This window comes from Ovis canadensis, chromosome 4, assembly GCF_042477335.2.
Source record: "Ovis canadensis isolate MfBH-ARS-UI-01 breed Bighorn chromosome 4, ARS-UI_OviCan_v2, whole genome shotgun sequence".
Lineage (NCBI taxonomy): Eukaryota > Metazoa > Chordata > Mammalia > Artiodactyla > Bovidae > Ovis > Ovis canadensis.
In genome coordinates this window covers 133,206,207-133,218,443 of record NC_091248.1, presented here as the reverse complement: position 1 = coordinate 133,218,443, position 12,237 = coordinate 133,206,207, and the positions used below count along the sequence as shown (strand labels likewise).

Genomic DNA, 12,237 nt, shown 5'->3' with positions numbered 1-12,237 from the left:
CCTCTCGCTGCTGGAGCCTCCCAGCTTGCTCCGGGTTCCTGATCCACCAACTGACAGCAACAGGGAGCAGCCCTCTCCCACCCACAGCCTCGTCCTCGCCACTGTTTAGACATAGGTCCAGCGATTGAGCAGGGAGTCCTCTACTGTGTTGACCTCCGGCTTCTTTCTAACCCAGTTTCATGTAGTGCACACTGGGTAAGGGCCGAGCCCCACGGCACACTTTTGTACCATTCCCTTCGTGCATGGTGGACAGGGACACCCACATGGTAGGCTCTGTTTATGATTGTGTGATAAAATCAGAGCATCTGAATCCTGCCTGTAGGCCTTCTCTTGAGACAGAGAATGTTTCCAAGGTGTTTTCCATCCGAGTTAATAAGACTTCTATTAGCATTATTTATTTTTCTTCAAAAGATTGACAGAAGTTGACAAATTCTTTGTCCCTTACCTTATTTATGTATGAATTTTCAGTGAGTATTCTCACTTCTGTATGCCTAAATTAGGTTGTATAAATAATATGTGTAATGTTATTTATTATTATTATTTTCATTAGGCTGACTTTATATTCCTAATTATCCTTGTATATCTGTTACATGTCATTGAAGCTGATACCAGAATAGTAGTTCGTATTCAGAGAGTTTCTTTAATTAGTAAGCTTAGGAAAAAATTGTCCCTGCTTCAGTAGGAAATGATTTTTTGCCTTTCTGGCCTTTTAATAAATACTGCTTTTCTTGCTTGTTTTGTTAAGTTCCAGATAAAGGTGGATTTTGCGAATAGATATAATGTTTAGGAAGCAATGTGCAGCATTGCATTTGAAAAATCTGTGTTAATTAAATCCCTGAATTCCTTAGGGAGATGAAACTTTCAGGAGCAGTAACAGGATGCGTGCATTCACTGTCTCCCGTTGCTTAGCTTACTCCTGACGAACTTTAACTATATACTGTATATGTTGCCTCAGGGTTCAGACAATTACATGTTCTATTCTTACTGTACTATTATATTTAAAGATTTTTTTCCCCAAGAGTATTTAGGATTTAACAATAAACGCAGATAAAGGATCTACCTGCCAATGCAGGAGACTCAGGAGAGCGGGTTGAATCCCTGGTTCAGCAGGATCCCCTGGAGGAGGAAATGGCAGTCCACTCCAGTCTAGATCCTCATCTAGGAAATTCCATGGGGTCACAGAGAGTTGGACACACACGCACGCACACACACGTAATCATGTTATTTTGATAAGCGACTCAGATTATATTTGAGATGAAACAGAAATGTTTGAGCTTGTTAAGTGTTAACATGTGGCTGGTTTCTTTGGTGAATTCAGCCTCATGCCGTGTTTTATTCTCCTTTGAAAGTCTAGATGTTATCCCAGGGTATTAAACATTTCTAATTTCAACTGTCCTATATTTATGAAACAGCAGTTTTAGGGAAACCAAATGTAATAGTGTCACTGAATTCTGAAAAGTGTTTTTTCCCCCCTCCAGGGGCCTGGAATAGGAAATGCTTCTCTTTCTGCTTTTGGTTTTGTGGGAGCTGCACTTGAAATCATTTTGATTTTGTATCCTTTCTTTAACTGAAGTTCTGTCTGTTAACAAGTTTTCTGGGACAGTGGTAATTCACTAAGACACTTTCCTGGAAGAAAAACAAGTTAAGTCTTCCTCAAGCACTCCAGGTGGCATTCTGTTTTGTTTTCCTGTGGGCCTGTTGAGAACTCGAGGAAACGTTCTTTGGAGAGTTTTTTCCTTGATTCTCACAGCTATCTTATGGTGTCCTCTGTCGTCGGCTTCTACAGCCTCCGATTTTTTGGAAATTTTATTCCCAAGAAGGATGACACGACTATGACAAAGGTAAGGCACTTTTGGGTCTGAGGTGGCTGTGCCCCTCTTTTGCCTTCCAAGACAAACGGACTGTTTTATTTAGTGATTGCCCTGAATGGTTCATTTGCGGTTCTAGGTATTTGTTTGTAAGTTGCGTGAACACACACTGGAAGATTTTCAAAATGCTGAATGAGTGGGAAAAGGATGTGCTCTGTTTAATTTGGATGGTGTCCATTCACTTGTAAATGCAGAGAACCGCAGAGCTTGTTAACCAGCTATAGAAGGCTCCTGAAAGGACCCTTTTTTCCTGCAAAGAAAACGTATTGCTAATGAGTAACTTTGATTGGGCTGACTGTACTTCAGGGAGCTTGTTTGAAATCTGAAGAACTCAGTTGCTACAAGTAGTAGAGACAAAGTATTTCAAATTTGAATAATTAAAGCAAGACGGAAGAGTTCTGTTCAGAAACATTGTGTAGTCTGAGGCTAATTTGACTTTCTACAATATGTCATTGGCTTCTGAGTAACAAAGGCTGTTATCTTATATAGAGACTGCATTTGTAAAATATTCCCACAGGCTGACAATGAAGAATCACAGGAGCGGCTGGCTTCTTTTATCAGATTTTCCTTATTTTCAGCATATTCTAAAGGGGAGATGTTATTTTTACATGTCTTTATCTGTCTATTTAAAATGTTATAGCTTCTTGAGATATTTAGCATAATTAAACATAAGTACTAATCTGTGCTTTTGGCATCTTTTATTTATATGAAAGAGTAAGCATAGGATATATTGAAATAGAATTGCTAGAATTTAGGTGCTTTAGATTTCTAGTTTTTTGGCTTTAAATCTTAGTTTACATTAGAAGTAGATATTATATATCTTGAGCAGTAGTCTTGGCTTTAAAGGTGAATCTTTTTGAAATCAGCAACCTCTGTCAGTAATGTAAAATGCAGTTTTCTCTTTGTGTCAGGTACTGTAAATACCTTCTGGAACTTACCAATAGAACTTTAAATGCTTGAAGAAAAACTTTCTGGTTCTCTTTATTTTCTGTATTGAATAGTATCATTAAGGAGTTAGCAAAGTACCATAGGTAACTAGAATGTACAGTAAGTTGCCAGTATGTGAGTGGATTTTACTTAAGCGTGTACTGTGTAGCTGCCCAATATTCTTCCTGGTTTCTCATAACAGATCATTGGGAATTGTGTGTCAATCTTGGTTTTGAGCTCTGCGCTGCCTGTGATGTCAAGAACACTGGGTAAGTTTAAATGAGAACTTTTCACGTAAAGTCTGTACCTTTTCAAGTGTCTTTTCTAGACTTCTAAACTTTCCCCAAAAGATCACTCTTTGAAATATATTATTTCCTCCCACATTATTTTATATCTTTGCTTCTATAATTTATTTGTATATAGGGTTGTACCAAAACAAGCACTTTTATCAAATAAAGACCATTGATTGTTTTCAAATGCTTGGAAATATTCCTTTCCAAACAGTAGCCTTTATTTTTTTTCACTGACTGGTTAAACTTTTGAGTCCTCTAGTGAGGAAACTGTTAAGTTTTTGTTTTGAATAAAACAATGTTTAATGTCTAGAAAATATTAAACTAATTTTTTCCTACATGAAATGTTTTTAAAAACATATAATTTAGCATGTGGTTTAAAAAACTGATACTCTGTAGAATGTACTTTACGCTGCTTTCATGTCCGTGGCACAGGCTTGGAAGTGGTGAGATGTTTGAGAGAGCTGGCATGCCCGCACTGCCTTAAAGGGTATACTTTAGCTCCCTAGTTTTTACTTGCTGTCATTCATAGAGTTTTCTTAATTTTTCGATGTACAAGAATATTTTGGTCATCTTTTAAAAGTAAAACATTTCCACTTTGTCCTTGAAATAGTTGAATAAGTCTTCATTTGATGTTCTTTCGTAAAACACTGTAGCGGACTATATTCTCAGTTATTGGCTAAATATTATTTCAGACAAAAGTTTCCACTAGGCAGTTCTGTTCCATTTTCTAGTCTTAAGATTTTGACTTGAGTATTCACAAATTGTTTTTTAAAATCCCATTATTCAACCTTAACAACTAGCTAATGACAAAAATTGCAAGTAACTTTGAATTGCTTTTGTTTTAGCTCTTATGTTGCCTCCATTATTTATTCAAAACTCATAGCTCTCAGGGACGCAGGCTGTGCCAAGAAAGTATAAGCGTCATAGTGATCTTCATGATTCTTACAGAGAATTCGGTATTTTAGTAAAAAGTGGAATCTAAGTGTAAGTGTAAAAGGGACTGCCTTTTCCAGACTGACGCAAAGCTCATTTACTTAGGAGGTCTTACTTCCTTTGTGTTTGCATTATAGGACTTGTTATTGCTTTGACATCTGCTTATCGTGTGCTAATCTTGAAAATGCCCAGAAATGCACTTTTGCAAGTTGATTTGTAGCTGCTGCCATTTGTGTTACGGAAGTCCAACAGTTTCTGTGATACAGCCAACCTCCCATTTTATCCTGTATGAAATTCACTGTGCACTCTTATTTAAGATTAATTGTTAATAGTAACATATACTGATTTTATGGAAGAAAATTACATGCTGAGTACCATTTTAATACAAAGAAAACAAATTAATGGCAAAATGTGCTTTTTGAAGATCAACACATTAAATTCCTGAGTAGTTTGCCATAGAGATAAATAAAAAGAAGAAAAAGAAAGATGGGACAATTAAAATGCAGCTAACAAACGCCTGGCCCCAGCTGTCCAAACAGGATTAATGGAGTGTATTAGGGTACAGTGAGTCATGTGGCGCTTTGCAAAATATCAACACACACTGCATTACATGTTATGCCCAGTGGCACTGAATAGCTGAAAAGAAATAAATACGTTAAACAGATTCATAGAGGCTTTTCACAGTATTGAAAAAGCACATTTCTAGACTAAAAGAGAAAGCTTCGTTTTAGTCTTATGGGAAATGCAGACTAGAGAGTCACTTTTCATTCCTCTATTAACCCTTCAGAATTGAGTCTTTGATTTTAAGAAGATAAAATATAGAGAATTGTCATGAATATTATCCTAGTGTATAACGGGATTTTGATTTACTAGCTGAAAAGCTTATAAGACTAGAATAGAGGATTTATTTAACAACCGAATTCCAAGCTGTGAAAGTTTTCGCTCTTTCTCATTGCCTCTCACAAGGGAGTCCTGACCTTGGGGTGCTCTCATTTGCTTCTGTGAATTCAGCCAGCATTCTCAGTTAAATAAGAAGCCAAGGAACAAGGGAAATTATCATTTACCTGTATGAGTGCTGTTTTTCTCTTATTTTAATCATTTTTAGTAATGATAACTTTAATTGTAAATTAGAAATATTTTGAATCCTATATAAATAATTCATTTGATGATATTTTTGCTTCAAAAATGAAAATATTTTTTAAACAGTGTGATTTGCCAATTGCTATTGCTGCGTCGTAAGTGTAAAATATAGCTTTAGAGTTGAATGCCTGGTGTGATACGACAGACTTATTACAGAATTCCTCTGAAATAGCTTCTTATGTTTAAATAGAGAAGATTTTGCACTAATTTTAAAAATTGCCACTGAGTAGATTTTAGAAGCATATCACTTAACCACAGAGCATTAGGTTGTGAGGAGCGTTTTGGCCATGTCTTCTTAGCCAAATGAAATTAATAGAAAGAATAGTGCTTTGTCCATGGGAAACATGAAGGATCTGTGCTTGAGACTTTTGATTCGAACTCTTTAGAACCTTTTACAAGTGACGCCATGCCAGGGGATGTGATTTCTACAGTGCTGTTTTGCTGCCTATATATAGTGTGCAATTTTTGAAGACTCCAACGTTTTTGAGGCTATGATGTCCATATTTTTAGTAATCAGTTTACTCTTTGATATAATGAACTCTCAAGATGATTAGAGATGGTTGACTAACAAAGTGAAAACAGAAGAGGGCCGAATCTAATAAATTACCTATAGATGTCCAGATTTTTCATAATAAAATATTTTAAAGGCAGCAGTGAATTTGAGAATAAATTTTGTGAGATTGCGGACATATTCTTTGTTATTCTTAATCAAGAAACAACTGAGGGATTGACAGTTTTTACCTTATTCTTTATTTGAAATCTCTTAACAGGAAAAGTTTTCTCAGATACAACCAATAGACTTTGAAATACTGTTACTAATTTCTATTATGAAATTATTTTTATAGTTATGGTTTCATCTCAAAATTCTGTAAATTTTAAGTTATTCAAGGCCCAAGCACAGATATATATATATATATATAAATTTATATGGATGCTTACTCTATTAAAACAAAAACCCCCGACTCATTCTTCCAAGTCAGCTGGAATCTGAATCTGTTTTTGGTATTTCCATGCATTTCTCATCTGGGTCCCCTCTAGCCTATCATTCTACAGGAGATGGAGTGGATTATTCTCTTTTGTTCCTTGATGGAGGGAGCATGTTTAGACGCTGGTCCTTCAAGGGAGAGGTCTTTATTTGGATTTTGTGAATGTACTACTAATCTTTACCCCAAGCTTTCCCTCCCCAGTGTGAATCAGAAAGAAATGATCCTTAGACATGACAAATGAGAACTCAAAAGTATAAATCATGGTATATATTCCTAATTATGACTTTCATGTAAAAGTAACTCTAAAGCCCTGTATTGAAAATTTCTTAGCAAAAACTTGCATATGACTTCATTATATTCTGTTATATCGAAGAGAGTAATGAATGAGTGGTGTGACTAACTTTTGATTGATTGTGAATGGTCTTATAACTGAGCAATAAACTTGTATGTCTAGTTAGGATTTTTAATAGTAAAGAGAGAGCATTCTGTGTCAAATGTCTGAAAGAATTCGGAGAGTCACTACTGCTCACTCCCTCAGCATTCTCGTTCCCAGCGTCCACATGTCACGCCCTTCTGAGGCTGTTCTTATTTCAGAGTCCCTCCTGCCTGAGAGAAGGTTGTGTTGGCCACACATTCTAAAGAATTTAGCCGGCTGTTGACATACATTCAAATCCCTTGAATTTTAATTTGATATAAAATATTTTTTCATATGAAGATCATTTCAGTTAGGATTATTCAGGTGGAAGATGGAAGGTGTAGTTTTTTAAATGTAAACCACAGTAAGGTTATAGTTTGCACTGAGAACCAAGACTCTCCCAACCTGGCTGAGAATACTTAAGAGCACACCTGTACATTGAGACCGAGGAACAGACTGTCTCCTCCTTTGTAGGAAGTTCTATTTTAAAATTAGTTTTTAATAAGTATGTACATGAGCAAATTCCACTTGTAAAGGATATTAAGAATTAGCTCTCAGGCTTGACTTCCGTGTGACCTCCACTTTTAATCCCAGTCCCCTCTTCAGAGTTTCCAAAACCAGTTTAATGTAGATGGTTATTTAAAATCTTTTTCTGGGCACACACACACAGAGACACAGCACTGTGTAGAAAATTGAAAATTCTCCCCTGGGTATTACTCTGTGTGACTCCTAACTTCAGTGTCCACCCAGTAGGAGTTAGAAGAAGAGAAGGTTTCGAACTCATTTCTTGTACCAGAATTCAGTCAGCTGAAAATGAATTTCAAACCAGAATGCGTACCTCTTCCTGCTCAGATCACCTGTGGCCTCCCAGTCGCCCAGCTGTGTGGGTTTTGCTGCTGTCTTAATTGTTCTGCCGCACTTGCGCTCTGTAAGCCCTCTTCTCAGATCTCCTCTCTCTTCATTTCTGGGCACCCCTTTTTTTCTCCTCCGGCCGTTCTTCGACTTTCTCATTGCCCATCAGCTTCACCCACACAGTTGCCCCCCGATCCGCTCCTCTAACCCGCCGCCCTCCCTGAGCTGGGGCAGGCGGCCGCAGCCCTGTCCTCCACGTGGCGTCCTGCAGCTCCTCACATGGCTCGTTCCCACAGCAGGACCCATCCACGCCTGTGCGCGCGTCTGCCCTCCCCGCTCCTTCCCTCCCGCCCTCACCCCCTCCTGCTCTTTCTCTCCCCACCCCTTGTCCTTCCCTTTTAGTCCTCAGGCACTTTCTATACAGCACACCAAACCAGAGGGTTGGGAGCTGGATACCTCTACCATCTTGTGACAACACCTAGCGGCACTGCCTGTTTTCATCTTGTTAATCGCTCTCACATCGGTGGTCCAGGGGTTAAGACTGTGCTTCTATTCAGGGGGCATGGGCTTGATCTCTGGTCAGGAACTAAGATCCCACATGTCACAGAGCACCAACAGAGAAAAAAAATTGTCTCACATTCACTCTGCCTTTCCACTTCCTTTACTAAAAGAAAAGTGAAAAGAATCAGACTTATTTATCAAGTAATCAAAGCAGAGAGTTGAGTGTATGAGTTTAGTTTAATGTTTCGTTGTGAAGGGTTGTTGATGAGCTGGGTTTTAAACGCACATTCTTTTCTTTGAGGAGTGCAGAGCAAGAAGTGAAGCCCAAGCGGAAGCACCAGTGTGAGTCACTCAGTCGTGTCCAACTCTTTGTGACCCTGTGGACTGTAGCCGATGGGGCTCCTCTGTATGTGGGGTTCTCCAGGCAGGAATACTGGGCTGGGTTGCTATTTCCTTCTCCAAAGGGTCTTCCCAACCAAGGGATTAAGCCCACATCTCCTGCACTGAAGCAGATTCCTTACAGCTGCGCCACCTGGCAGGCCCTGAGAGCACCAGGGAAGAGCTCACTTTCCAGATGAGGACGTGGCACTGAGACCACTCTGGAGGCCCCCGGCTCGGGAGGCTTTCTCTAGGAAGAGAGTGCGTGGGTCTCTGTTGGAGATCTGAAACTTGCACTTGTTTTAAAATTAGCACTTTAGGTTTGTTCTTGGACTATGATTATAGTTCCCTTTCATTTAACTTTCAGTTTAGTTCAGTCTCTCAGTCGTGTCCGACTCTTTGCGACCCCATGAATCGCAGCACGCCAGGCCTCCCTGTCCATCACCAACTCCCGGAGTCAACTCAGACTCACGTCCATCAAGTCGGTGACGCCATCCAGCCATCTCATCCTCTGTCATCCCCTTCTCCTCCTGCCCCCAATCCCTCCCAGCATCAGGGTCTTTTCCAATGAGTCAACTCTTCACATGAGGTGGCCAAAGTACTGGAGCTTCAGCTTTCGCATCATTCCTTCCAAAGAAATCCCAGGGTTGATCTCCTTCAGAATGGACTGGTTGGATCTCCTTGCAGTCCAAGGGACTCTCAAGAGTCTTCTCCAACACCACAGTTCAAAAGCATCAATTCTTCAGCGCTCAGCCTTCTTCACAGTCCAGCTCTCACATCCATACGTGACTACTGGAAAAACCGTAGCCTTGACTAGACGGACCTTTGTTGACAAAGTAATGTCTCTGCTTTTGAATATACTCTCTAGGTTGGTCATAACTTTTCTTCCAAGGAGTAAGCGTCTTTCAATTTCATGGCTGCAGTCACCATCTGAGGTGATTTTGGAGCCCCCAAAACAAAGTCTGACACTGTTTCCACTGTTTCCCCTTCTATTTCCTGTGAAGTGACCAGACACCATGATCTTCATTTTCTGAATGTTGAGCTTTAAGCCAACTTTTTCACTCTCCTCCTTCACTTTCATCAAGAGGCTTTTTAGTTCCTCTTCACTTTCTGCCATAAGGGTGGTGTCATCTGCATATCTGAGGTGATTGATATTTCTCCCGGCAATCTTGATTCCAGTTTGTGCTTCTTCCAGCCCAGCATTTCTCATGATGTACTCTGCATAGAAGTTAAATAAGCAGGGTGACAATATACAGCCTTGACGCACTCCTTTTCCTATTTGGAACCAGTCTGTTGTTTCATGTCCAGTTCTAACTGTTGCTTCCTGACCTGCATACAGATTTCTCAAGAGGCAGGTCAGGTGGTCTGGTATTCCCATCTCTTTCAGAATTTTCCACAGTTTATTGTGATCCACATAGTCAAAGGCTTTGGTATAGTCAGTAAAGCAGAAATAGATGTCTTTCTGGAACTCTCTTGCTTTTTCCATGATCCATCGGATGTTGGCAGTTTGATCTCTGGTTCCTCTGCCTTTTCTAAAACCAGCTTGAACATCAGGGAGTTCACGGTTCACGTACTGCTGAAGCCTGGCTTGGAGAATTTTGAGCATTACTTTACTAGCATGTGAGATCAGTGCAATTGTGTGGTAGTTTGAGCATTCTTTGGCATTGCCTTTCTTTGGGATTGGAATGAAAACTGACCTTTCCCAGTCCTGTGGCCACTGCTGAGTTTTCCAAATTTGCTGGCATATTTAACTTTAGTTTGTATTAAAATTCACATACATTAGTTCATCTGGAATACTAAGTTAAATTGCCTTCACATTGGGACAAAATGCATTTGTAGTATATAAACAGTCATGACTAAAATTGATTTGATATTTACAAGCACACTTTCCCATCTCCAAGCCCACACTGGCTCGCATTGTTCCCACAACCCTCTCTCCAGCTTTGCTCTGCCTCTCCAAGTCTTGTCATTCTGTAAAGACAGGTCAAACCCTCTGTCACATGTGAAAGGTGTATCGGATTCTTGTTTCAGCCTTGTGTTACGCTTGTTTTACCAAAATTAAAAAGAGAAAAAGGAATGAAGCATTGGACACATACTCCAGTGTGTTTGACCCTAGAATCCACTGTGCAGAGTGGAATAAGCCAGGCACAGAAGGCTGCATAGTCTGTGGCCCCTCTCACATGGGGCATCCAGAGTGGGAAAACCCGCAGAGACAGGGAGTGGGCCAGCCGTGGCCAGAGGTGAGGGGCAGTGGAGAGGGCTGGGGAGTGATAGGCATGTGCTGCAGCTAGGTCGAGATGGTGGCTAGCGCCTGTTCTCTTTACCCCTGGCTTGACTTGTAATCTCATCCCAAGGGTAAATTTTTTTCTTAAATTTTTATTTGTTGATTTTTTTTAGCATAGCTGACATACAATACTAGTTTCAGATGTTCCACACAGTGATTTGATGCTTATGTACGTGATGCATCGGTCCCCGCGAGAAGCTTAGGGGGAGCATGTGTCGTGCAAAGTGCTACTGACCATGTTCTCTGTGCAGTATATCAAGTCCCTGTGGCTTACTTACTTAATAACGAGAGGCTTGCACCCCTCATCCCCTTCACCTCTTTCACCCGCGCTCCCACTTGCCTCCCCTCAACCTGCTTGTCCTCCGTGTCTGTGCGTCTGCTTTCATTTCGGTTCGTCTTTAGTTTCTGCATAGAAGTGGGATCATATGGTGTTTATGTTTCTCTGTCTGGCTTGTTTCATGCCACCTCTCCATCCATCCGTGTGTTGCAGGTGGCAGGATTTCGGGGTTTTCTAGTGGCTGACTAATGTTGCACTGTATGCACGTGACCATGTATATGTTGCACGTGCTACGCGTCCTTTGTCCATCCGCCAGCGGACACTGAGGTTACTTCCCTATCCTGGCTCTTGTAAACAGTGCTGCGGTGACCGTCGAGGTGCATGTATATTTTGAATTAGCGTTTTGCTACTCTAGCCTTCTTTTCATTTCTGTCTGCATGAAATACTGTTTTCCACCTCTTTTCTTTCAGTCTGTGTGTGCCTTTAGACCTGAATTCGTCTCTAGTGAGTAGCATATATATGGGCCTTGTAATTCTTCTTTTAGCCACCATGTGCCTTTTGATTAGAGCATTTAGCTCATTTATCTGTTTTAAAATAATTTTTTTATGGTACTTTTTTATTACCGGTTTAATTGTTTTCGGGTGTTTGGGTGGTTCTGTGTTTCTTCGTTTCTTCTCCTCCCTTGTGATTTGACGACTTTATTTAATGTTGTATTTGTATTTCCTTCTGTTTAGCCTTTGTGTGTTTTTCCTGTTTGCATGTTTGAGGCTGCTGTGACACTCACGCATAACAACTCTCTCCAATTTGAGCTGATGGCTGCATCAGGTTGAGCAGTCTCTAAAAGCACTGCGTCTTGCCCTCTTCTTCCTCACACTTGCGTGTTTCTGACATCACATTTTGTATCTTTCTATTTTGTGGATCACTTGACTATTCGTGGATGTTTTCACTACTTTTGTTTTTACCCTTTATACTGGCTTTATTGGAGCTTCCCAGGTGCTCAGTGGTAACAGGTCTGCTCGCCGGTGCAGGAGGTGTGGGCTCGATCCCTGGGTTGGGAAGATCTCCTGGAGGAGGAAGTGGGGACCCACTCTCATATTCTTTTTTTTTTTTTTTAGTGTTTCACTTATCTAATTTGAAAAGAATAAGAAAATACCTGGTACTGGAAGGTATACCAGAGGGAGGGAGGGGATAGACATGAAGCAGGGTGTACATGTTTATAGAAGAGACTTTCTGGAAGAAAATCCAGCAATGTGTATTCAAAGTCTTAAAAATTTGCATACGTTTCACTTAGTAATTTCATTTTTAAGAATCTGTCCTAAAGAAATAATAAAAGTCCTTCAATGAAGTAAGAGAATCAATATCTTTATAAACTTGGCATGCTCA

At 40.1% G+C, this 12,237-nt stretch overlaps 1 protein-coding gene across 12 annotated transcripts in view; it reads left to right on the top strand.

Annotated features, from left to right (window-relative positions):
- Positions 1–12,237, top strand: part of LMBR1 (limb development membrane protein 1) — a 130,614-nt gene that overhangs the window by 97,761 nt on the left and 20,616 nt on the right. For all 12 annotated transcript variants that reach the window (XM_069587218.1, XM_069587223.1, XM_069587221.1 and 9 more), the window contains 3 exons: positions 1,479–1,552; positions 1,751–1,841; positions 2,998–3,064. In XM_069587218.1, the coding sequence (XP_069443319.1) occupies positions 1,479–1,552; positions 1,751–1,841; positions 2,998–3,064 (232 nt within the window). The remainder of the gene's footprint in view (positions 1–1,478; positions 1,553–1,750; positions 1,842–2,997; positions 3,065–12,237) is intronic.